The sequence below is a fragment of the Dendropsophus ebraccatus genome, chromosome 6, assembly GCF_027789765.1.
Source record: "Dendropsophus ebraccatus isolate aDenEbr1 chromosome 6, aDenEbr1.pat, whole genome shotgun sequence".
NCBI classification, from domain to species: Eukaryota; Metazoa; Chordata; class Amphibia; order Anura; family Hylidae; genus Dendropsophus; species Dendropsophus ebraccatus.
Genome location: NC_091459.1, coordinates 38,205,621 through 38,232,466, shown reverse-complemented (window position 1 = coordinate 38,232,466; position 26,846 = coordinate 38,205,621). Strand labels below are relative to the sequence as shown.

Here is a 26,846-nt window from a genome sequence, read left to right as displayed (position 1 = left end):
GTCTAGCATAACCCCCAGACATCAAGTTTGATGCACAGGAGTTATGCTAGTACCACAGACTGAGAGTGAAATGTTGGGTTTTGGTTGGTTAATAATAAGTTTCCATACAAAATGTCAAAGTAAAAAATTTAAAGCTGGTTATAAGAAACAAAATAAAAAAACATCCTCTGACAAATTGCTTGGCGATTTTTTATCTTTGACTTACACCAATTTCTTTAATAGTATTTTCAAAATTGGCTCTCCCCTGTCTAGGATACTGTGCTGACATCTCGCAAAGCTGCCGGTCAGCGATAGCTCTGGCATACACTCAATGAATTGGGCTGGTAGCAGATGGCTTTGTGCATTGTATAATAGTGGTAGCTCCCATTGAAGTACAGTAAACGCGACTTGCTTCGCAGTAACCTGGCACAGCCAACTGCACAATGAACAGAGTCAATTGCTTCCAAACCCCATGTGGTGCATCACATGGATGCACTCAATGACTTAACCTTGGTCAGACATACCATTAACAGAGTGTGAAGATGTCTTAAGTGACTCAACCTCAGTTCACAGTGACCTGACTTAAAAAATAGCAACATCTCGCTCTTAACAGACATCCCTAAAACACAACAAAAAGTATTTTCTCTGAAAAGAAATCAAAACAAACAAAAAACATGTATTTAAATTGTTAACTTCCAAATTGTCCTCTTTGTAGCATTAAATAGACAGGAAGCGGTGAAACCTTAGGGTAAGTAAAGGGAAAATCACCCAGGATTACATGGAATATATCTGTTTTTGCCACTATGCAACAGTTAGGCTATAAATGCAGCCTCTTATGTGTTACTCATCAGTGCAGAGCTAAAGTACCTGATTCATACTTTCAATAACCAGGAGAGATCTGGTTAACAGCTCACGTGTACATTTTAAAAGGGAGCATGATGCCACAGCAACAAAATAGTAGAGAGGAAACGGATGAAAACAACTCCAACTGCTGGGGGAAAAAAAGACTCTGGAACGTGTGTATAGTGGGGGCACGCTTTTATTCACAAACACATCTTAACCCCTTCAAGACAGAGCCCTTTGATGCACAAAAGTCGGGGTCAAATGAATGCAATGTTTCTCCCTGCCTTCTAAGAGCCATAGCGCTTTTATTCTACCACCTACAGGGCTGGTTGGGGTGTCATTTTTTGCGCCATGATCTCTAGTTTTTAATAATATCATATTGGTGTAACAGAAAAATATTGAACGCTTTTTATTATTTTTGGTTTTATGTACAATTTACTACAATCAGCAATCCTGGTGTGTGTGTTTTTTTCTTCGTTAACGCCATTCACCGTGTGGGAACAATAATGTTATATTTTAATAGATCAGACAATTCCGCACGCTACGATATGTAATATGTTTATTTATTTATTTTTTAATAGTTTTATTTTTATAATGGGCGAGGGGTTATTTTAAACTTTTACTGGGAGGGGGTTTATAAGGTTTTTTTTAATTCTTTAAAAAAACTTTTTTATTGCCTTTCATTTTACACTTTTTATCACTGTAAACATGCAATCTATTGATGTACTGATCTATGCTATGCCATCGCATAGCATAGATCAGTGTTATCGGCTATCTACGTACAGAGCCTGCCTGAGAGCAGACTCTATACATGGATTAACGATCCGACAGGACGGAGGTAAGTGACTTACCCCCGCCTGTTGGCACAAGCAATGGGGACAGAAGCTTGTTCTGTCACTGAGTACCTTAAACGCCATGATTGCTATAGATCGCGGAGTTTAAGGGGCTAATGAGACGCAGCTGCCTCTCATCAACTCCATCCCCAGAAATACTGATGTGTGCAGGACCACTCACTGCAGCGGTCCCGCACACATCAGAAGCCCCGTCATGGCAGGAACATATATATACATTCCTACTGCACGGGGTATGTGCAGTAGGAACATATATATACATGTTACTGATGGGAAAGGGTTAAAGGGGAATCCAGGGGTGATTCTAGCCTCTCTGCTGCCCGAGGCGAACTATAGAATGACGCCCCCCCCCCGGTCAATCCGCCCACATTATAATCCACTACTGCCCCCCCCCCCCACTGCTGTCCCCAATAAACATAATGTTTGGTCCCTTGCTGCACAGAGGATGTCAGGAGAGGAGGGGGCTGACTTTATAGGAGAGGTCCCAGCAGCACAGAGGATGTCAGGAGAGGAGGGGGCTAATCCTATAGGAGAGGTCCCAGCAGCACAGAGGATGTCAGGAGATGAGGGTGCTAATCCTATAGGAGAGGTCCCAGCAGCACAGAGGATGTCAGGAGAGGAGGGTGCTAATCCTATAGGAGAAGTCCCAGCAGCACAGAGGATGTCAGGAGAGGAGGGTGCTGATCTTTTAGGAGATGGTCCCCCTCTTCCCCCCTTATAGATGGTCCCCCTCTTCCCCCCCTTATAGATGGTCCCCTCTCCCTTATAGATGGTCCCCCTCTCCCCCCCTTATAGATGGTCCCCCTCTCCCCCCTCCCTTATAGATGGTCCCCCTCTCCCCCCTCCCTTATAGATGGTCCCCCTCTCCCCCCTCCCTTATAGTTGGTCCCCCTCTTCCCTCTCTCCCCCCCCTTATAGATGGTCCCCCTCTCCCCCCCCTTATAGATGGTCCCCCTCTCCCCCCCCCTTATAGATGGTCCCCCTCTTCCCTCTCCCCCCCTTATAGATGGTCCCCCTCTTTCCCCCCTCCCTTATAGATGGTCCCCTTCCCCCCCTATAGATGGTCCCCCTCTTCCCTCTCTTCCTCCCTTATAGATGGCCCCCCCCTTATAGATCGTCCCCCTCTTTCCCCCCTCCCTTATAGATCGTCCCCTCTTTCCCCCCTCCCTTATAGATGGTCCCCCTCTTTCCCCCCTCCCTTATAGATGGTCCCCCTCTTTCCCCCCTCCCTTATAGATGGTCCCCTTCCCCCCCTACCTTATAGATGGTCCCCCTCTTTCCCCCCTCCCTTATAGATGGTCCCCTTCCCCCCCTACCTTATAGATGGTCCCCCTCTTTCCCCCCTCCCTTATAGATGGTCCCCTTCCCCCCCCTATAGATAGTCCCCCTCTTCCCTCTCCCCCTCCCTTATAGATGGTCCCCCCCCTTATAGATGGTCCCCCCTTATAGATCGTCCCCCTCTTTCCCCCCTCCCTTATAGATCGTCCCCCTCTTTCCACCCTACCTTATAGATGGTCCCCCTCTCCCCCCCCCCCTGCACAGCAGATAAAACAAAAACAAAAAACAGCACACAACTCACCTACCCTCCGTTCCCCCGTCGAGCCTCTCTGGTCTGGTCCCGGCTGATGTGCGGCTGCCCGGGGTGTCCCGTCCTGTCCCCGGCAGCGCGCGCATCACAGAGCTCCCCGTGCGCCTGTGACTTCCGGCGCACAGGGAGCTCTCTGATGCGTGCGCTGCCGGGGACAGGACGGGACACCCCCGGCAGCCGCACATCACCCGGGGGACTAAGGCTGCATTCCCACGTTCCGTGATCCGTCTGCATGTACTGGAGCCCCCCCCCGCGCCCGGGCAGTATCTGTAATGAGATGCTGTGAGCGGGGGGGACTGTATTCATAAGCGCCGCGCTGTAGTATCAGCACGGCGCGGCTGATTTAGTACAGCGGGGCGCTTATGAATACAGTCTCCCCCGCTCACAGCATCTCATTACAGATACTGCCCGGGCGCGGGGGGACTCCAGTACATGGTACAATCAGTGGCGGATTATAATGTGGGCGGCCGCCCGAACCGCCCATATTATAATCTGCCACTGAATGCCGCCAGAGCCGTTTTAATACATTGGTGGGCCCAGTGCACAGCCCTCAAGAGTGGCCCCCCCCTTACCTTTCTGCACATTGTATAATGTACTGAATTTGCCCCCACACTGTATCAAGAGCCCCAATACATACAGTAGTTACCTTATAACACTATTTCCACAATACAGTGATTACATATTACATAAAAACTGCACTAAACAAAACAGAAAGATATTACCAATGATACCATTACATAATACCGCCACATCATGACCCCTAACACTACAATCCTATAACAGAGTGCAGTTACATCCAGTGACTCACCGGGGGTGTTTTCTCCAATCAGAGTCTGTCACCTTTTCTTTTTCTCTCCATCCAGCCTGGGCCACCTTGAAGTCTTCTCCTGGCTGTGAATCTTCTCTCCAGAATCTGCCAGACAAATATTTTAGGCTCCAACACATCCAGTAGTTAGGTCCCTTGTACCCCTATACAGTAGTTACACCCCTCTGTACTCCTACATAGTTACACCCCTCTGTGCCTCCATAGTTTTAAGGTGTCCCTGTAGTATATAGACCCTCATGTGCTCCTCCAGTTATATACAGCCCTCCTGTGCGCTCCCCTATTAGTATATAGCCCCCCTGTGCACTCTCCCCAGTAGTATATAGCCCCCCTGTGCTCTCCCACAATAGTATATAGCCCCCCTGTGCTCTCCCACAATAGTATATAGCCCCCCTGTGCTCTCCCCCAATAGTATATAGTCCCCCTGTGCTCTCCAATAGTATATAGACCCATATGCTCTCCCACAATAGTATATAGCCCCCCTGTGCTCTCCTCCAATAGTATATAGCCCCCCTGTGCTCCCCCCAATAGTATATAGCCCCCTGTGCTCTCCCCAATAGTATATAGCCCCCCTGTGCTCTCCATAATATATAGCCCCCCTGTGCTCTCCCCCATAGTATATAGACCCCTGTGCTCCTCAATATGATATAGCTCCCTGTGCTCACCAATAGTATATACCTCCCCTGTGCTCCCCAATAGTATATAGTCCCCTGTGCTCCCCAATAGTATATAGCTCCCCAGTGCTCCCCCATAGTATATATTCCCCTGTGCTCCCCCATAGTATATAGCCCCTCTGTGCTCCCCAGTAGTATATAGCCCCCTGTGCTCCCCAGTAGTATATAGCCCCCTGTGCTCCCCAGTAGTATATAGCTCCCCTGTGCTCCCCAGTAGTATATAGCTCCCCTGTGCTCCCCAGTAGTATATAGCTCCCCTGTGCTCCCCCATAGTATATAGCTCCCCTGTGCTCCCCCATAGTATATAGCCCCCTGTGCTCCCCCATAGTATATAGCCCCCCTGTGCTCCCCCATAGTATATAGCCCCCTGTGCTCCCCCATAGTATATAGATTCCCTGTGCTCCCCATAGTATATAGACCCCTGTGCTCCCCAGTAGTATATAGTCCCCTGTGCTCTCCCATAGTATATAGGTCCCCTGTGCTCCCCCATAGTATATAGCTCCCCTGTGCTCCCCCATAGTATATAGCCCCCTGTGCTCCCCCATAGTATATAGCTCCCCTGTGCTCCCCCATAGTATATAGCCCCCTAAGCTCCCCCATTGTATAAAGCTCCCTGTGCTCCCCAGTAGTATATAGCCCCCTGTGCTCCCCAGTAGTATATAGCTCCCTGTGCTCCCCCACAGTATATAGCTCCCCTGTGCTCCCCCATAGTATATAGCCCCCTGTGCTCCCCCATAGTAAATAGCCCCCTGTGCTCCCCAGTAGTATATAGCCCCCTGTGCTCCCCAGTAGTATATAGCTCCCCTGTGCTCCCCAGTAGTATATAGCTCCCCTGTGCTCCCCAGTAGTATATAGCTCCCCTGTGCTCCCCCATAGTATATATTCCCCTGTGCTCCCCCATAGTATATAGACCCCTGTGCTCCCCAGTAGTATATAGCCCCTTGTGCTCCCCCATAGTATATAGCTTCCCTGTGCTCCCCATAGTATATAGCTCCCCTGTGCTCCCCAATAGTATATAGCTCCCCAGTGCTCCCCCATAGTATATATTCCCCTGTGCTCCCCCATAGTATATAGCCCCTCTGTGCTCCCCAGTAGTATATAGCCCCCTGTGCTCCCCAGTAGTATATAGCCCCCTGTGCTCCCCAGTAGTATATAGCTCCCCTGTGCTCCCCAGTAGTATATAGCTCCCCTGTGCTCCCCAGTAGTATATAGCTCCCCTGTGCTCCCCCATAGTATATAGCTCCCCTGTGCTCCCCCATAGTATATAGCCCCCTGTGCTCCCCCATAGTATATAGCCCCCCTGTGCTCCCCCATAGTATATAGCCCCCTGTGCTCCCCCATAGTATATAGATTCCCTGTGCTCCCCATAGTATATAGACCCCTGTGCTCCCCAGTAGTATATAGTCCCCTGTGCTCTCCCATAGTATATAGGTCCCCTGTGCTCCCCCATAGTATATAGCTCCCCTGTGCTCCCCCATAGTATATAGCCCCCTGTGCTCCCCCATAGTATATAGCTCCCCTGTGCTCCCCCATAGTATATAGCCCCCTAAGCTCCCCCATTGTATAAAGCTCCCTGTGCTCCCCAGTAGTATATAGCCCCCTGTGCTCCCCAGTAGTATATAGCTCCCTGTGCTCCCCCACAGTATATAGCTCCCCTGTGCTCCCCCATAGTATATAGCCCCCTGTGCTCCCCCATAGTAAATAGCCCCCTGTGCTCCCCAGTAGTATATAGCCCCCTGTGCTCCCCAGTAGTATATAGCTCCCCTGTGCTCCCCAGTAGTATATAGCTCCCCTGTGCTCCCCAGTAGTATATAGCTCCCCTGTGCTCCCCCATAGTATATATTCCCCTGTGCTCCCCCATAGTATATAGACCCCTGTGCTCCCCAGTAGTATATAGCCCCTTGTGCTCCCCCATAGTATATAGCTTCCCTGTGCTCCCCATAGTATATAGCTCCCCTGTGCTCCCCCATAGTATATAGCTCCCCTGTGCTCCCAATAGTATATAGCTCCCCTGTGCTCCCCCATAGTATATAGCCTCCTGTGCTCCCCCATAGTATATAGCCCCCTGTGCTCCCCCATAGTATATAGCCCCCCTGTGCTCCCCCATAGTATATAGCTCCCCTGTGCTCCCCAGTAGTATATAGCCCCCTGTGCTCCCCCATAGTATATAGCCCCCTGTCCTCCCCTATGGTATATAGCCCCGTCCTCCCCCATAGTATATAGCCCCCTGTGCCCCCCCATAGTATATAGCCCCCTGTGCCCCCCCTAAACCCCCCCCCCCCGTAGTATATAGCTCCCCCTCCCATATAACATTGAAAAAAACAAACACTGTTACTCACCTAGGTCCACGCGTTCCTCTTCTCTTCCCTCCTGTGGCCGCACTTCCTCCGGTCACAAGAGGCTGCACTCCCCTCACCCTCGCGCCGACGCTCCAGTGACGTCGGCCGCTAGAGGGAGAGTGCGGCCTCTTGTGACCGCAGGAAGTGCGGCCACAAGAGTGACTGACAGGGAGGGAGCCAATGGCTCTCTCTCTGTCAGTGTCGCTGCTGCTGCAGCGCTGAAGCGCCGCAGCAGCAGCGGACGGGGGCAGCGGCGGACGGGGGGGCCCTGCAGGGGGCGCCATGGAGGGGTAAGTAGATTACCCATCCATGGCGCTCCCCCCTGACAGGCTGGTGGCCGGAGCCCTGTGCGACCGCATTGGTCGCACATAGCAACGGCCGGCCTGCTCGGGGGGGGCCCCTTTAACCAGTGGGCCCGGTGCACGTGCACCATGTGCCCTCTGGTTAAAGCGGCCCTGAATGCCGCCCCCATGAAGATAGCTGGTGGCGCCGCCTGAGGCAGACGACTCAGGTCGCCTCATCATTGCGGCGCCCCTGGGGGAATCCCACATAAGGAAAACTTGTTTTCTATTAAAAGTTATATAAATGTGTCTATCTGTGCGGTTCTGCCACACTGGTAGCTGTTTGAAATCCAGGAAGTGAAGAAAAATGCCCTCTGTGCCAATTCACATTGTCTCCTGCTCCCGCTGCTCTCCCACCTTAGGAGACAAAGATTCCATGCCTCTGTCTGACATTCTGATTGCTAGGCACAGGCTGATGATGCAGACAGGGGGCAAGGTGTGATGTCACAGGAGGCTAGGATTGGTGATTCACCATCTCTGACCAGAAGCTGCCGCACTGGCCAGAAGAAGCTGCTGCACTGATTTCATTGATTGTGCAAAAGTCTGCAGTGAAATTAGGGCTGTGTTCACACATGTTGGTGTTTCACTACAGTACTGCAGCGTATTCACAAAAATGATGCAGTAACACAAGTAAATTATGCTAAACAGCAGAAAGGATCAGAGTCACCTGGAGAAAAAACAAGGCATAAACAGTATATCCCATGTAAGATAATATCTGATAAAGTCCCTATTGTGGAGATAAACTTCAAAAATAAAATATACTTGCTCATAATATGTGTGTAAATTAAAAGAAAAAAAAAATTTATTCAAAAAGTTCTTTACTTTATTCCAATATCAGCGTTACAGGTAGAGAATACAGTGTGCTGTGTGGTGTTACAGGTAGTACCTGTGTGCTGTGTGGGTGGGACCACAATGAAATAATAAAGTACTGCAAATATTATTATTATTATTATTTATAAAGCGCCCTAAGTTCCAGAGTGCTATACAATAGATAGGGGTAACAAACAGAAACAATACAAGATCAAAACAGGTTACATGATTCAGTAACACAATGAAACTGCAATGTGTGGGGGCCTAGATCAGGGGTGGGGAACCTTTTCCATGTCGAGGGCCGGTCAGGCATTAATAAAATCATTGGAGGGCCGCATACCGTGTGCGGCAGTTAGTAGGGTGGGTTTGCAGCAAGTTCCCCTAGTTCCCCTAGTGCCCCTGCTATTGTAGTTAACCCCCAGTGATGCCCCTGCTATTGTAGTTAACCCCCCCAGTGATGCCCCTTGTAGTCTAGTTAACCCCCAAGTCATGTCCCTGGTAGCCTAGTTAACCCCCCCAGTGATGCCTCTGGTAGGCCTAGTTAACCCCCATCAGTCACGTCCCTGGTAGCCTAGTTAACCCCCATCAGGCATGTCCCTGGTGGCCTAGTTAACCCCCATCAGGCATGTCCCTGGTGGCCTAGTTAACCCCCATCAGGCATGCCCTGGTGGCCTAGTTAACCCCCATCAGGCATGTCCCTGGTGGCCTAGTTAACCCCCATCAGGCATGTCCCTGGTGGCCTAGTTAACCCCCATCAGGCATGTCCCTGGTGGCCTAGTTAACCCCCAAATAAAAAAATAAACATCCCACTCACCTTACCTCCGCTCCCACGCTGCCCATGTCCTCTTCTGTCCCAGGTCCTCTGTGCCGGTCTTCTCCTGCAGGCGGCGCGCGATGAAATGACGTCATCGCGCGCGGCCCGCAGGAGACTGAAGACACGCGCCGCTCTGCTGGGGAAGAAGCCGGCATAGACAGCATCCTCCTGTGTCCGGCAGCTGTCACAGACACCGGAGGATGCTGTGTATGCCGGCTCCTTCCTCCTCCAGAGCGGCGCGCATCACAGGGGAGCTGCAGGCCGCGGGCCGCATCGGGAGGTCTCAGGGGCCGGATGCGGCCCGCGGGCCGGAGGTTCCCCACCCCTGGCCTAGATGTTCTGCAACAGATTAGGGCGGGGAATGGGCAGGGTGGGGGACTGTGATATACAGTTGAGGGAAAGCATTGCATTCTGGAAGCAGTAATGCATTCTGGGGACTGCTCAACCAGGAAGTATCAAAACACAATACAGGACAAACCCCCCCCCCCCAAAAAAAAAAACAAATGGATTTTTGGTAGTTTCATAACTGGAATAGATAGGTAAGTAATGTTATATGCTCAGCCGATAACCGGCCGTGGCGGTCCTTGACAGTGATTGGCTGAGTGGCCTGTCAGCTCAGACAAGCCGCTCTGAAGCTGCAGTGTGCTATGCCGGGGCGCATACAGAGCGTAGGAGAAGACCAAGAGCGTGGACAGGTAATGTATCAACTGTTTGGGCAATCATCAGCCGCGCATCGCTATTACCTGTAGCGCTGTGCGGTTAGTGGACAATGATTTTAGGTCTGGGCATAAAGACACGATCAGCCGATGATCATTTCATAAGCTGATCGTTGTCTCTATCACACGGAGCGATAATTATCGATTATAATTACCAAAATTGGGCAGATTATCGCTCCGTGTATTAGGGCCCTAAGCTGCTCCTTTGGAATCCAGGTAAGGGCAACTCACTTCTATTTTTCTAAGACCCTTTACTGAGGCTCCAACATTAATATCATTTAGTCTTTCTTAACAGCAATAAAAAAAAATAAAAAAAAAGGAAGTGATGTCGGTTGTCCATCTGCTCTGCACAGGCTGGCCCAGCGAAGATGAATGCTGATTGGCCAGGACCTCTGCATGCTCCTGTACACGCCCCAGTATACAACTGCAACTGACTAACTGATCTTTTGGCCTAAGGCAAAAGTTATTTATAAAAAAAAAGACGCTCTGCCCACGGCTCAGAGTGAAATTAAAAAGCGTGAGCAGCACAATGGGGCACTAAACGGACTGCGAGAGCTGCAATATTAAAACATACAGCATACATAAGGGCAAGTATTAACTATATAAGTTAATACTTTTTTCATTTTTTTTTTTCAGGTGAAGAGGTTTTCGGAACAAAGAAGCCATTTATATCTAGCAGCATCTTAGACTTTAAACAGCCCACTAGAGCTTGTCTGAAGATGGATGAGAGCATATATTCTAAAAATGATGCCAATAATGTGATAAAAAGGGAGAGCAACAAGTGATGGTTTGGGCTCCACACTATATTACTTTACAACATTTTGAAAAAGTGGAACATGTTTTTTTTTTTTCAGGTTGCCTTTTCTTTAAGAAAATAACAACAACACAGCACGTCCTATGAGTGACAACTTTAGTCCATTTTGCTGCAATTGCTCAAACTGTGAGCTTTTCAGTACATGTAAAAGCTATGCGGTGGTTCCATGCAGTGTAGTTACAATGTGGTTGTAAATAGACTCTTGACTTTTATAGTGTGCCTTTGTGCTGCACCACTACCTCCTAATACAAATGTATCCCATGAGCAGGGTTGTATGCATAGCGAGGCAACAGTGACCTATTTTTTATTATTATCAATTCTAGAAGTGGGGCAGTGCGAGGGGAAGACAGAGTGTTTCCTGACTGGTGCATTCCTAACTTCAGAGAGGTGATAGCTCTGGTACCTTCCTCCTAGCCACATCAATATCTAGAATATATGCAGGGCAGGACCACTGGCAGCTATATCATATTCCACATTTAGCCAAAGTACTGATGTATAAATGAGGGTGGAGACACTTACATGACTAGCAAATTAACGAGGTTGTTTTTCTTTCAAATCAACTGGTGTAATTAGCTTCTATTAAAAAATCTCTGGTATTCCAGAACTTGTCAGCTGCTGTATGCCCTGCAGGAAGTGGTGTATTCTCTCCAGTCTGACACAGCACTCTCTGCTGCCACCTCTGTCCATGTCAGGAACTGTCAAGAGCTGTAGCAAATGCCCATAAAAACTTCTCCTGCTTTCCAGACTGGAAAAAAATACCACTTGCTGCAGAATAACATAAAATAACAGAATAACTAACTTACCCACAATACCAAAAGCTGACACTGCACGCGATAATCCTGATGATCCTTTCTGACCCATTTTTGTACGGTTTCCCAGATCGAGGCGGCCAAGAAGTTCTCGTACTTCTTGCTGGGTGTATACATGCTGAATAACAAAATTATTTATAGAAGTAAACATTTTCAAAATATTCAGTGATGTAATAAAACACAAATACTATATTTAATATTAGTGTTCATAATAGCTAATATGATAGCTCCAGGTCTTAGAGTTTCTTACTTTTATTTGCAACAATTGTAAATATATCTGATTTGTTTGATGACTTTTCAGCAGTATTCATACGTTATTTTATATCATACGTCATGGTGCTTGTTTAAGTAAAAAGTGATCTTTTATCAACTGCAGATTGTGCTAAGTGGGCGGGGCTACACACCAACAGCACCACTTAGCCCCACCCACAGCACCACTTTTGGCCCCTTTGGTATGGACCGACCTAGAGGGGGTGGGGCCTAGACCTTTAGGTCAGCCTGTTCCAATGGTCGACGAGGGGGGCGTGGCCTATGTGCCTATGAAGTGATGGAGGAGCGGGGGCTGTGGGCACTGTGGGCGGGGCTACATTTACCTTTTACACCGGTGTAGAGAAGTCAGAATGCAAAAAGGGGGTGACTATGAGGCAGTTGGCACTTATCTGGCATGACTAATCAGAGAAGGGTGGGAACTGTGGGGACTTATCTTGGAGGCTCTGCAATAAGTTTTGAGAAATAATTCCTTTAAATCTGGTTAACAATGGTATACTCATTGGTGGCATGGTTATTGGGACAGTTGTGGCCTCAATGCATCTCTCTCACTCTTTGAAGAAAAGTAGTGTGGTCAAGTTCAGAGGAACAATTCATACAATTTACGACCTGTTTTTGCAAGTAGCAGTCTTTTTTCCCCTGTTCACACACACTTTTCTTTTTATTCAAAATTATGTCAGGTTCCTTTTTATTATTTTACTGTGTGTAAACATACTCTTACTCTACAAAGGTATCTAGAATGGGAGGTGCAACAGGCATTTTAGAAACCATGCCAGCAAAATTCTGCAGCCACCGCATGGTTTATAAGCATGTGACATCCACAATGTGTAAGCAATGTGCTGTCATTAGCAGGGAGTGCAAAAAGTATTAACCATCAAATCCACAGCCCACTAAGAAGGATTTTGTGGGTATGTGGCTATCTGACCATCTTACCTATGTGAGCTTGTCAGGAAAACCATGGGTGTTAAAGGGGTATTCCCATCTCAAGTAATAAGGTTAAACATTGACTAAACTAAGCAATTTCTTAGTATTTCACAGGAAATAACTATAGCCAATTTATTCTTTTTTAATGGGATATCCTCAAATCAAAACCTATTGGTGATACTTGAGGACTGGAGTCCTGGCCTAAAAAGAATTAAAAGTAAAACATACTTTTATTAAGGGCTATTCAATATTTCCACAGAATTATTTGCATCTTACCTTGTCGTCAATAATAACAAGATCCCTGGGTTCAGTTCGGTCAATTTTAAGAACACGGTACTTCGTTTCTGCATGATTGCTCCCCACGAGAAAGTATCTCTATCAAAGAGAATAAAATGACTTTACGCAAAAATATATGCATCCCAATATGTTATTGTTTAAATGTACAAATGAAGCTGTGTTCCCACATTCGCATTTTTGTTGCATTTTCTTGTTTACATGATAAGAGCGTCAATTTTCTGTTGGGGCTTTGCAATGTTAATAGTATTTGCCTAGTTAGTCAGACTATTTATAATAAAGAATAACTGTTGCTTAATCATGTTTTTCCAGCATTTTTAAAAGTGCTTTTTACTTCTAAAAAGAAAAATGTGGAAGCACAACCTAAAGTTTCTGTTCTATTACTGTAACATACCAATAGAAAACGGTCAGCAATGCAGAATAGGATGTCCGATTTCATAAGTAATAAAGGAGATCTGGCTAAGGAGTCAGATGTCTGACCATAATCCCCACAATATGATTTTTATTTTTTTTTATAAAGGCGGGGTGGAGGTGGAGTGATGGGCGATCAAGTTTCTTCTGCAGCCAGAGATCTTTACTTTAGTAGCTTTAGTAGCTGACAAAGTGCCTCTGCTAATAGAATCTGGCTCAGTCAAACTCTGTTAGCATAGCACCTATGTACAGTACCTGTTACGTCCAGTACCAATGCAAGGAACAATAATATGATTTAATATACATATAATGATTTCTACTTTCTCCTGCTCGCTCTGGCCATTGCTATGCTGATCATGTACTGCTGATCTCCGAGGTCAATTCTCTTCATTGCCATTTAAGCAGACACCGCAGACCGGTAAAGCGGCACCATGATGATGGAGGCTGGCCAGCAGAAAATTTTCATGGAGAAGAGGGAGTAAGAAGTAGTGAGAAGTGCCAACGAGCAGCACAAACGCCAAACCACTACTTCTCTTTGACACTTCATTACAGTCTGAGACCAGAGATTGCACAGAATCTATTCCTCAGACACATTCACAAAAGGTATCATGCTCAGGGGGCCTGCCACCTCCAGTACAGAGGGTTTAGCAATCATGTTGTACTCGACTACCACTCTGAGAGAGTATCTAGAGACACAGTGTGATTGACGCTCATTTCAAACAAGGAACCATGACTAGTTTCAAGAATCCTAGACATATCATTGGTCAGATCCCCAGAAAAACTGAGCAGCAAAGCCCACACCCAAAGTGAGGACAAGAGTGGTGCAGTTTCTGAAAGAAAGTTCTTAAAGGGAACCTGTTACCAAGAAAATGCTATCTAATCTATCGCTATCATGTTATAGAGCAGGAAGAGCTGAGCAGATTGATGTACAGTGGTCCTTCAACTTACAAAGGGCTCTCAACTTACAATGGCCTCAAGATACAATATTTTCAACATACAATGTTCCTTTTTGGACCATCGTAACTTGAGACCAAACTCAACATACAATACTACAGACAGTCAGGACCTGCAGCACAAAAACCGCCCTGCGGTCGGTAAGGGCGTTCAGAGCGGGGCCGCGCGGCGGCCGCGCTCTGAACCGCGGCGGTCCCGGGTGCCGCTTGTAGCCCGGGACCGCAGGTATTAGCGGGCACGGTCCGATCGCCGTGCCCGCTAATACAGTAATCGGATGCAGCTGTCAAAGTTGACAGCTGCATCCGATTACCGTTTGCAGCGTCATCCCTGGTGTCTAGTGGGGAGATCGCTCCTCCGGGACGTTGTCCCGGAGGAGCGATCTCCGTTTCTGAAGCCGGCCGGGGACCGCTCCAAGATGGCGCCATCCCCGGCTCGGCACTCGTTTACTTCCGGCTGCAGCAGCCCGAAGTAAACGAGTGCCTATCTCAAGGATCTCTGCAGCATATCTATGCTGCAGAGATCTCAATGAGAGATCAGAGCACTTATACTAGAAGTCCCCTAGGGGGGCTTCTTGTATAAGTGTTAAAGTAAAAAAAAAAAGTGTCATTATTAATAAAAAGCCCCCTCCCCTAATAAAAGTCAGAATCACCCCCCTTTTCCGAGGTTATTAATAAAAGTAAATAAATAAATAAACAAACATGTTTGGTATCGCCGCGTGCGTAATCGCCCGAACTATTAATTAATCACATTCCTGATCTCGCACGGTAAACTGCGTAAGCGCAAAAAAATCCCAAAGTGCAAAATTGCGCATTTTTGGTCGCATCAAATCCAGAAAAATGTTAATAAAAAGCGATCAAAAAGTCGTATATTGGGAATCAAGGTACCGATAGAAAGAACATGTCATGGCGCAAAAAATGACACCTGACACAGCCCCATAGACCAAAGGATAAAAGCGCTATAAGCCTGGGAATGGAGCGATTTTAAGGAACGTATATTTGTAAACAATGGTTTTAATTTTTTACAGGCCATCAGATACAAGAAAAGTTACACATGTTACATATCGTTTTAATCGTAACGACTTGTGGAACATATATAACAAGTCAGTTTTACCCCAGGGCGAACGGTGTAAAAACACATATCCACTAAAAACACAAAATGTGTTTGTTTTTTCAATTTCACAACACATTGAATTTTTTCCTGCTTTTGCAGTGTACTTTATGCAAAAAATTGTCATTGCAAAGTACAATTAGTGGCGCAAAAAATAAGGGCTCATGTGGGTTTCTAGGTGAAAAAATACAACTGCTATGGCCTTTTATGCTCAAGGAGGAAAAAACTAAATCGCAAAAATCAAAATTGCCCCGGTCCTTAAAGGGTTAAGGGACCACTGTATATCTTTATGGGAAAAGATTCAGTATAATTTGTAATATGTTGATTGTAGTCCCTGATCTTTCTGTGATAAGGAGTCCAGTGGGCCGTGTCACTTAATGGACTGGACTCTTTAGTATGGAAACATCAGAGATTTCAATCAATAAATTACAAGTTATACTGAATCTTTTCCCATAAATATATATATATCAATCCGCTCATCTCCTTCTGCTCTAAAACATGATGCCAATAACTCAAGTGGCACTTTCATGGTGGCAGGTTCCCTGGAAGTCTGGATAAGCCTTTCTTAGTTTACTGAGGTGTTACTTGGTGATATGTAAATGAACGGAGAAGTTTGGTGTAGCACATAAGAAAATGAAAATTTATAGTAAGTGGCAAAAAGAAGTTGTCTCTTCTCCATAGCACAACCAGTTTCAAGAAGAATTCAAGGCAAAAAGATTCTATGAAAAGACAGAGTGAACTATCGATAGGCATCAGGACAACTTGATCTTTATTCAATCTGCTCAATACACCTGCACAGCATGGGGCTAACGGCTGATGCAAAGTGTTGATTTATTGGACGTTGTCCTTGTTATTCTGCTCTATCAGCCAATTAGCGTAGTTTGTATCTCTGCTGGGGGTACAGACAATAATAATGTTCACAGAGTGAGAAAACATGGAAAGCCATGTGTCTGAACTGTTCGTTTAGGTCACACATCTGCTCAAGTGGATGAACAATTCAACTAATGCAGTAGATTCCACAAAATATACATTCAACTGATTTGATCTGAAATATGAAATTGTGATTATTAATGACCAAGTCTTCTGTATTCATATGGCCGCTTTAACACAGTACAGTTCCTGCCACATTTTTCCCACAAAAAAGTGCTATTTTACCAAGATTATACAAATCGCAGTAAAAACAATGCATTTTTACAATAATTTTAAAAATTTTGGTAAAATAGTGAATTTTTTTGCTTTGTTTTCCAAAAAATTTGCAAGAAAACAGCACTGGGGAACCAATCATCCCCAAACTTGCTATAAACCCAGTAAACATTGTCAATAAAGCTCCTAACACGGTGCCCAACCATATTTGTGTTTTCCCCAGTCCCAGCCCACAAACATGGATGTAAGTCCAGAAAGAACTATATTAACCCCTTAACGACATCGGGCGTAAGTATACGCCCCCGCAGGGTGGGCAAACAGGCGTATACTAACGCCCGATGTTTCCCCGATCGCTGTGTGTTCACACACTGCGGTCGGGGAAGATGGCCTGCTATAATGTATAGCAGGCCATCTCTGCTCGTCGGCACGGGGAGTGATTAACCCCTCCCGTGCCGACGATCGCTGCTATATGCTGATCAATACAGATCAGCATATAGCAGCTAAAAACAGCTTTCGGTGACCCGGAAAGCAATGGCGATTGGTGCTGTCCGAGATAGCACCAATCGCCATTAGTGTACTGGGGAAAGATGACGCTGATGCCAATCCCACGATCGCCGTGATAGGCCGGCCAGTACCGGCCGGCCCATCATGGCGATCAAACTGTAAAAAAACAGTTTTGTCGGATTCTGCACTCCTCAGCTAGGTAGCTGAGGGGTGCAGAACAGGTGTGTGTGGTGCAGGTGTACCATACTCACCTGATCTGGGCGTCCGGAGCGAGGATCTGCGGTCCGCGCCGTCCTCGCGTCTTCTTCGCTTCACTTCCGGGTTCGGTCGTCCAGCGTCGAAAATCTTCGGAAACGCTCGGGTCCTTGGGTTCGGCGGGTCTCGGCAATCTCCGGCAGCGTCGCTCTACTGCCCCCTAGCGGCTGATCAGTGAATATCATTCACTGATCAGTTGCTTTGGGTTAAAAAGATTTATTTTTATTTTTTTCCGCCAATTTTTTTTTTTCTTTTTTTGCGCCCTAACGCCACTGAGTGCTGATCAGCATCGCACGTAAGTGCGCCGCTGATCAGCAACTCCTCCATTTTGGCGTAGGGGCGTTTTTCCCCCCTATATCCTACCGCCACTGTCTGCTGATAAGTGCCGCACATAAGTGCGGCATTTATCAGCAGCTCCTTTCTTGGCGTAGGGATATTTTTTCTTACTGTCAAAAAAACACGTTAAAAAACACTACACCACACTACATGGAAAAAAGTTTTACACTACACCACTACACATTTACATACCCCATATACTAATCCCCGTATAAAGATGGCCCCCAGGGTGTTTTCGGCGTAGGACGCATACGTTATTATTGCCTCCGACACCGAAACAGCCAGTGAGGATGAATGGGGGGATCCTTCTTTCCTCCATTCATCCTCATCATCCAGTGACGTGTCTGGGGGGTAGCGTAGCGTACGCTGCCCCCCAGACACGTCTTTTCCGCCAGTACCATCCCAATAAGAGATCACGGTATGGCGTGAAATTCTACAAACTCTTTGAGCGTACCTCAGGGTACACTTACAGATCCAGGGTACATGCACACTGCAGAATGGCGAAGGATAACCCTTTGTGCACCTGGCACCCACCGGAGGACTGATGCAGGCGTGCGTCTCGACCCATGTTAAAGACTCCATTCTATGCACGGGCAGATTCCGTCGTCCGTCCAAAGAATGAACACGTTCATTCTTTGGACAGAGGGCAGAAACCGCCCGTGCATATAATGGAGTGTGACACGAGCGGAGACGCGCGCCCACATCAGTCGGCCGGCAGGTGCCAGGTGCACAAAGGGTTATCCTTCGCCATTCCGTAGTGTGCACGTACCCTTAGAGTGTATGAAGGAAGGAACACCCGAATCCAGCCCCCAGATGCCCCCCCCCCCCCGTCCTCCGAGTTAGTGGGGAGATCGTTCGGGAACTGATCTTCCCACTGCTGGATAAAGGTTACCACCTGTACGGGGATAACTTTTATACCAGCACCCCCTCTTCCGGTTCCTCGCTGCCTGAGCTACAGTAGCTTGCGGCACGATCCGAAAATATCAGAAGTAGTAATAAAGCCCTAATATTTAGCAGCCATGGAGCGGACCCAGCGCTTCTGGATATGAAGGACCCCGTATCGCACCAGGACAACATTTTCCAGGTGACGTCCCCCACACTGGAGAAAGGGAGACCCCAGAAGAAGTGCAGAGTGTGGCGTTACAGGGGGATCAGGAAGGACGCCATTTTCCAGTGTGACGCCTGTCCTGATCACCCCGACCTCTGCATACAGGATCGCTTCAAGGCGTACCACACGTCACTGGAGTTCTACATTATCTAAATTCTGTCCCTTATTCCTATTTCAGGGGTCACGTTGATCCGGGGATTATTCTAATTGCCATTATGGAGTCAGGAAGGAATTTTTCCCCTGTAATGAGGCTACTGTTGTCTGCCTCACGAGGGTTTTTTGCCTTCCTCTGGATCAACACAGGTTGAATTTGATGGACACCTGTCATTTTCAACCTTATAAACTAATAATTGGCCTAACACCCCCAAATAAATTAGAATTGTCCCTTTTTCCCAGCTAAATAGGTATGGCCGCCATTCCCAATAGAGGATACCATGATGCAATTACAAAGCCTCTGTGCGGCCAGGACAGTAGAAACCCCCCACAAGTGACCCCATTCTGGAAACTACACCCCATAAGGAATCTAACGAGGGGGGCAGTGGGGATATGGCCCCCTGGTGACGGACACATTTGGGCCGTGAAAATGAAAAAAATGTATTTTTTATTTTCATGGCACATGTTCCACTTATGTGCCCGTCACCAGTGGGGTCCATATGATCATTGTACCCCTTGTTGGATTCCTTATGGGGTATAGTTTCCATAATGGGGTCACTTGTGGGGGGGTTTCTACTGTCCTGGCAGTACAGGAGCTTTTTAATTACGACATGGCCTCCATCCTCCTTTCCAGCCTCTAAATGGCGCTCTGTCCCTTTGGTGGCTTGCCCCCTGGGCATATGGCACATTATATCCACATGTGGGGTATTTTCGTACTCAGGAGAAATTACCCTACACGTTTTGTGTTCACTTTCTTTTTTAACCCCTTGTGGAAAAGGAAAAAATCAAGGCTAGACCAACATTAAGTGTAAAAAAATGTTTAATTTTTACACTAAATCATTGATCTTGTCTTGATTTTTTCATTTTCACAAGGGGTTAAAAGATAAAAAAAAAACACTAAATGTGTAGAGCAATTTCCCAAAAGTACCCCACATGTGGACATAAAGCGCGGTTGCAGGGTAAGCCTCCAAAGGGAAGGAGCGCCATTTGGCTTTTTGAGGCTGGATTTGGCTGGAATGGATTTCGAGGGGCCATGTTGCATTTAAAAGGCCCCTGTGTTGCCAAGACAGTTGAACCCCCCCCCACAAGTGACCCCATTATGGAAACTACACCCCTCAGGGAATGTAACAAGGGGTGTAGTGAGCATATGGACCCCACTGGTGACGGGCACAAATGTGGAACAATATGGCGTGAAAATGAAATATTACATTTTTTACACTATAATGTTGGTCTAGCCTTAAAGTGTCACTGTCGTGAAATTTTTTTTTGCAGAAATCAATAGTACAGGCGATTTTAAAAAACTTTGTAATTGGGTTTATTATCCGAAAAATGCATTTTTATCATGAAAAAGCAGTTTGAAGCTCTCCCCCCTGTCTTCATTGTTCTCCTATGGAGAGAGCTAAAGAAAAGACCAAAACAGGACAACAAAGAGTTAATCTACAAATCCCTCACGGGATATCTCCTGTGACAGTCACCAGTGACCTGTCTGAGCTCGGATTACAGCTGTCACCCTGCTCCGTGCCTGTAATCCTCTGTTATCTGCTTTCTGCTGCCGGCTAACTCCCTCCTTCCTCCTCCCCCCTCCCCTCTCCCTAGAGCAGACAGGGTACGACTCCTGCAACAAGTCACAATTTTCAGATTTTTCAGAGTGGATGAAAAAGAGGAAGGAGGGGGGGACCTGGGAAAAGGCTTTTTACATGCAGATAATGGCAGATTTGGCTAATAAACCCAATTACAAAGTTTCTTAAAATCGCCTGGACTATTGATTTCTGCAAAAAAAAAAAAAAAATACGACAGTGACTCTTTAAATTTTTCATTTTCACAAGGGGTTAAAAGAGAAAAAAACACACAAAATGTGTAGAGCAATTCCCCCTGAGTCCGTAAATACCCCACATGTGGACATAAAGCGCCATGTGGGCGCAGGGCAAACCTCCGAAGGGAAAGAGCGCCATTTGGATTTTGCAGGCTGGATGTGGCCAGAATGGATGATGAACGCCATGTCGCATTTACAGAGCCCTCATGCTGCCAAAAAACTGGAAACCCCCCACAAGTGACCCCATTCTAGAAACTACACCCCTCAAGGAATCTAACAAGGGGTGCAGTGAGGATATGGACCCCTTGATGACGGATGAAAAAATGAAATTTTTCCCTTTCACGTCACATTGTTCCACATTTGTGCCCGTCACCAGTGGAGTCCATATGCTTACTGAACCCCTTGTTAGATTCCTTGAGGAGTGTAGTTTCCAGAATGGGGTCACTTGTGGGGGGGTTTCCAGTGTTTTGGCAGCACAAGGGCTCTGTAAATGCGACATGACCCTTGAAATCCATTCCAGTAAAATCCAGCTTGCAAAGGCCAATTGGCGCTCCTTCCCTTTGGAGGCTCGTCCTGCGCCCGCTTGGCACTTTATGTCCACATGTGGGGTATTTCTGTACTCGGAAGAAACTGCGCTACATGTTTGGTGTTTTTTTTTTTCTTTTATCCCCTTGTAAAAATGAAAAATGAAGGCTAGAACAACATTTTAGTGTAAAAAATAGAATTTTTCCTTTTTTACACCACATTGTTCTGAAAATCTGCGAAGCACCTGTGGGGTCCAAATGCTCACCGCACCCCTTGTTACATTCCGTGAGGGGTGCAGTTTTCTAAATGGTGTCCCTTTAGGGGTGTTTTTTAGGTTTTGGCACCCCAGAGCCTCTGCCAACCTGAAGTGGTACAGTCAAAAATGACCAAATATAACGGAGGCGTTGAAATTCACTAGCGGCTCCCTTATATCTGAGGCTTGTGGTTGCGTCAAATAGAGCAATAGGGCCACATATGGGGTATTTCTATAAACTGCAGAAACGGGGCAATAAATATTGGGGTGTATTTCTCTGGTAATAGGTTTATAATTATGAAAAATATTGGATTACAATAAAATCTCCGCACAGAAAATTAAAATTTTCAAATTTCTTACACACTTAGCTTTTATTTCTGTGACTCCCCTAAAGGGTTAAAAAACTTTCTGGATATGCTTTTGCAGAGTGTGGGGAGTGCAGTTTCTGAAATGTGGTGCTTTGTGGGGCTTTCTAACATACAGGCCCCTCAAATACACTTTAAACCTGAACAGGTCCCTAAAAATATCTGATTTTGAAATTTTACAGAAAATTTGGAAAATTGCTGCTAATGTTTTAAGCTTCCTATTGTCTAAAAAAAATTAAATATAGTTTAATAAATGCCGCCAACATAAAGTAGACATGTTGCTAATGCTATTTAATATATAATTTAATAACCATTTTCTGTATAAGCAGAAAGGTTTCAAAGTTGGAAAAATGCATTTTTTCACAATTTTTCACGTTATTTTGGTGTTTTTCATAAAGATTCGTTATGAGTATCGACTCCATTTTACCAGAAATGTAAAGTACAATATGTCACGAGAAAACAATCTCAGAATCAGCCGGATACGTAAAAGCATCCCGAAGTTATTAATGAATAAAGTGACACTGGTCATATTCATAAAATTTGTCTCTGTCCTTAAGGCCATTTCAGGCTCTGTTCTTAAGGGGTTAAGGTCCCAATGAGAACATGCTTATAAACACTAGGATTTAGTTCGGCAATCCCCATATGAACCTGTCCTCTGCTACGGAGAAACTCTTAATGGGCAATAAATAAAGAAAAAATCAGCAGTGGAGGTGACATACTACATCTTAGCAATTGAATTTATTTACTTATTTTCGCTGGTCTCCTACTGTAATGAAGAGTCAAATAGGAGTTGTGGCTCAAAGGTTGTGCTACACCTCTGGCACACCTCATCACTGCTTTCTACTCCCTCTTCTTTATGAATAATTTCAGCTGCCCTGCCTCCTGCACATTTAGCTGTCAGCCAATGTCTCTGAGTGTTTTTGCAATCATAAACTAAACTAGGCTAAACTGTGATGGAGACGTGGTGTATAAGTCCATAACCTGTCTGGAGACCAAGGACAATTTTTTCCTGGGTTCAATTCCCCGGTTAGAAGGTAAATAATATTTTTTTCCTCATCATGGTATAAAAAAAAAAGACATTTTAAAACTAATTTAGACCTGATTGGGGATTTTTTTTTTACACTTTTAAAACTGATATAATAATGAGAAAAGAAATAACTATATTGCATTTCCATTAGGGGAATTAAATCCAGGAAAAAACAGTTATTAGTCTCTAGACTGGTAATTTACCCCTAGACCAAGGCTCCAACACAGTTAAGCTTGCATATTAAGTCAACCATATCTGACTGCAGATTAGTCCTCTGTAGACAGTTTATGCTAAAATAAACACTTATTGAGACACTGGCTGATAGCACAAGCGAGCAAAAGGTGGGGCAGCAGAAAGCAATTGTGAGGAGAAAGCAGTTGTGAGGCACATAGCACAAACACTGAGCTACATCTCCTCTTTGACTCTTCATTACAGTAGAAGACCTAAGATTGTGCATAAACCAATCCATGAACAGACTACAAAAAGATAACATGGTCACTAAGGGACAGCCAGTTACAGCACACTGTCAGCACCACGGGTAGGGCCTAAGTGCTGACATACTCCTGTTTAAAATATTTGCAATATCCGACCCATCTTCTTTTTTAAATTGTTGAAATCACAGAATCTGATGGCCTCGGCTTTTTTACGATCTTCCTAATAAAAAGTAATCAACAGCTGGTTAAAGGACTTATCTGTTGGTATGATCCTATAGTGCATGCAACACTGAGAATGAAGGGAATTTTCTTACCTTCATCCTCAGCCCCATTCTCATCAAATCTTAAATTTTTATCCAGCTATGCGAAACAATAGCTCTATGGTTGCAAGTACGTAAAAAACAATAAAGAAGCTATAATTACCTCTCCGCACTCCCCCGGTATCCTCCTACAGGTCTCTAGTATCCCCCTGTAACGATCATGCCTCCACTTCCAAGACAGACATGTTGTTGCTAGTGGTTTGCTGAATGCGCTGTCATCTACGAGGCAAGTTAGTTTTGGAAGTGGAGGCGGGATCGTCTCGAGGAGATATCGAAGACCCGTAGGATGATAATGGGGAGGTGAAGAAGTATAGCTTCCTTACTGTTTTTTTACATACTTAAAACCATATATCTAATGTTTTTCATACTCTGATAACCCCTTTCAATCAATATTCAATATTTAAAGAGGACCAATCACCTAAAAATCCCTATCCCTATTATCAAAGGAAATCTTTCCCTAAGTCTATCTAAGAAGATACAGACTGCCTGTGCAGTCTGTATCTTATCCCTTTACCCAATTCTCTTGCTTGCTGAACGAAGGCCGGGCGCCGCCATCTTGATGACGTCACTTTGCGTATCACCGCTGGAACGCAAGTAACGTATTCAAGATGGCGTCGCCCGGCCTTCCAGCACCGAACAAGAGGATCAGGTAAAGTATAAGCTACAGACTGTAAAGGCAGTCTATTTATGAAGATACAGACTGCCTTTGCAGTCTGTATCTTATACTTTACCTGTTCCTCTTGTTTGCTGCAGCAAGGCCGGCGTCGCCATCTTGATTACGTCGCTTGCGTTCCACCGCTGGAACGCAAGTGACGTATTCAAGATGGCGTCGCCCGGCCTTCCAGCACCGAACAAGAGGATCAGGTAAAGTATAAGCTACAGACTGTAAAGGCAGTCTATTTATGAAGATACAGACTGGCTTTGCAGTCTGTATCTTATACTTTACCTGTTCCTCTTGTTTGCTGCAGCAAGGCCGGCGCCGCCATCTTGATTGCGTCGCTTGCGTTCCACCGCTGGAACGCAAGTGACGTATTCAAGATGGCGCCGCCCGGCATCAGACTGCAACGGACAAGAGGATCAGGTAAAGTATAAGATACAGACTGCAAAGGCAGTCTGTATCTTCATAAATAGACAAAATGAAGATACAGACTGCTGTTGCAGTCTGTATCTTATACTATACCTGTTCCTCTTGTTTGGCCCGGCCGCCGCCATCTTGATTACGCTACTTGCGTTCCACCACTGGAACGCAAATGACGTAATCAAGATGGCGGCGGCCGGCATTGCTGCCGCTGTGGATGACGGGAGCTTCCTGTCTCGAGCCGGCTCTTTTGAAAAGAGCCGGCGCGAGACAGTGAATTAAAAAGTGAATAAAACAAAAACGCGGCCGAAAAAATAAATAAAAGTATTTACAAATGTTAATTAAATAAATAATTACATTGAATTAGAAAAAAAAAAATTTAAAAATTTCTTCCGTGATTGGTTCTCTTTAAATTAGGGGTTTGGTGCACTGGAAGCAGGACTATTGCCCTCAGTGCACCAATCTGTTGCGTGTGCCAGCCAGCCCGCCTGCCCCCCTAATGATGAGTGCCAGAGCGATGTCACTGCACAGTACTGTCTCTACACTCATGAGGACAAAGGGTTGAATCAGTTCCCTGAGGGTAGTAGTCCCGCTCTCAGTAAACCAAACTGCCCAATATACATATTGGATAAAGCAAAGATTTAGTGGAAACGGCACTGAGCATGAAGGTAAGAAAATTACCTTCATTCTCAGAACTCTATGTGCTATGGAAAGATAACAGAAGGTTTTGAGGGCTGCACTTGGACTTGACACTGCTTACAGCACCTGATCCTGCCTGCAAATGCAAGCACTATCCAAAGCCAGTAGCATGACATGTAAGAACGGTCCAAAGTAGTTGCAAACAGCTTTCTTTGTAGTAAAGTAATTGCTGGGAAGTCCAGATGTTGGAACAATTGTTATTATTCTGTTAATGTGTCTTTATTTATCCTATCCTATTTATCCAATGACTTGAACATGGTACATAGTCAGCAGCCGAGGCGAGACCTCATAATGGCCGCTGAATGGCTGGGCGAGCCTCCCCCTCCCTAGCACTCTGCCAAGAATCACCAAGAGTCTGGAGTTACCCTTTAAAAAAGCATTCCACAAATAGTTTTTATTTGTCCCTCCACTGCACACTGGAGCATATACTCACCAGCGACAATTGGTGTCCCGCGGCACCGTCAGCGCTCTTCTGACCCTCTCTTCCGTCTCCATGTCTCCAGGACGGAAGTCACACTCTCCAATGCATCTCTGTGAGAGCGTTCTCCTAGAGATGCATTGAGGAGTGTGACTTCCAGCCTTCAATAGACATGGAGACGGAAGCGGGGTCAGAAGAGCAGTGACGGCATCGCACCTGGCATTGGAATGGCGCTGCAGGACCAGAGGGAAGCTGCAACGCAGGACACCGCCACAAGTGAATGAGGCCATAAAAATCAATGGGTTCTAAATGGGTTCTAAATTGCATGTGAATAAGGCCTAAAGCTAAAATCCGCGTATTAACTATACCCAGCACTGCAATCTAGTGTCTTTACCTTGCTAAATTTACTTTAAAAAATTAGGTACCTCTTCAGAAAAATGCAATCTAAATGTTTGCCCTTTCTTACTAGAAATGAAATGGCTAGGTTTACGTGAACAGAAACTAAGTTGTTGTGAACTCTCACTACAACATTTTGGTTATTTATTCTTTTTTTATTTTGTTTCTCTTTAATAAGTAAGGTATATGTTTACATGCTAGACATGTTACATAACTCTAAAACAGAAAGCACAACAGTGGGAGGCCCTTAAATGCGTCCTCAGGGGCGTCTTTATTCAACAGGGGGCACGGCTTAAGAGGGAAAGAGGTGCCAAACTTAAACTACTGTGTGAGGAACTGAATGCGGCGGTTAAATCCCATAAGACAACTTCTACTCCTGACCTATGGGTCCAGATCACCTCCTTGAGGGAACGCATTAAAGACCTAATGTCTCTAACAGCGACCCGCAGGCAGGAGAGATTCCGCAGTTACCTGTATGAACAAGCAAATAAATGTGGCAGAGCTTTAGCTAGATTCCTTCATCCGCACACCTCCTCCACGTATATCCCGTCTCTGCGCCTCCCAAGCGGAGCAATGATCCATAACCCTAGAGCTATTGCAAATACTTTTAGGGCCTTTTTTAAGGACTTGTACAATATTCGCGGAGCTTACTCCGATATGC

At 45.9% G+C, this 26,846-nt stretch overlaps 1 protein-coding gene across 6 annotated transcripts in view; it reads right to left on the bottom strand.

The window, feature by feature from the left end:
• The window catches only part of FIG4 (FIG4 phosphoinositide 5-phosphatase), a 160,078-nt gene that overhangs the window by 111,024 nt on the left and 22,208 nt on the right, over positions 1 to 26,846 (bottom strand). For 5 of the 6 annotated variants that reach the window (XM_069974833.1, XM_069974830.1, XM_069974829.1 and 2 more), the window contains 2 exons: positions 12,869 to 12,967; positions 11,396 to 11,519 (listed from right to left, as the gene is read on the bottom strand). In XM_069974833.1, the coding sequence (XP_069830934.1) occupies positions 11,396 to 11,519; positions 12,869 to 12,967 (223 nt within the window). Of the gene's footprint in view, positions 1 to 10,009; positions 10,063 to 11,395; positions 11,520 to 12,868; positions 12,968 to 26,846 lie in introns of those variants that run through there. The other variant, XM_069974832.1, reaches the window with a different exon arrangement.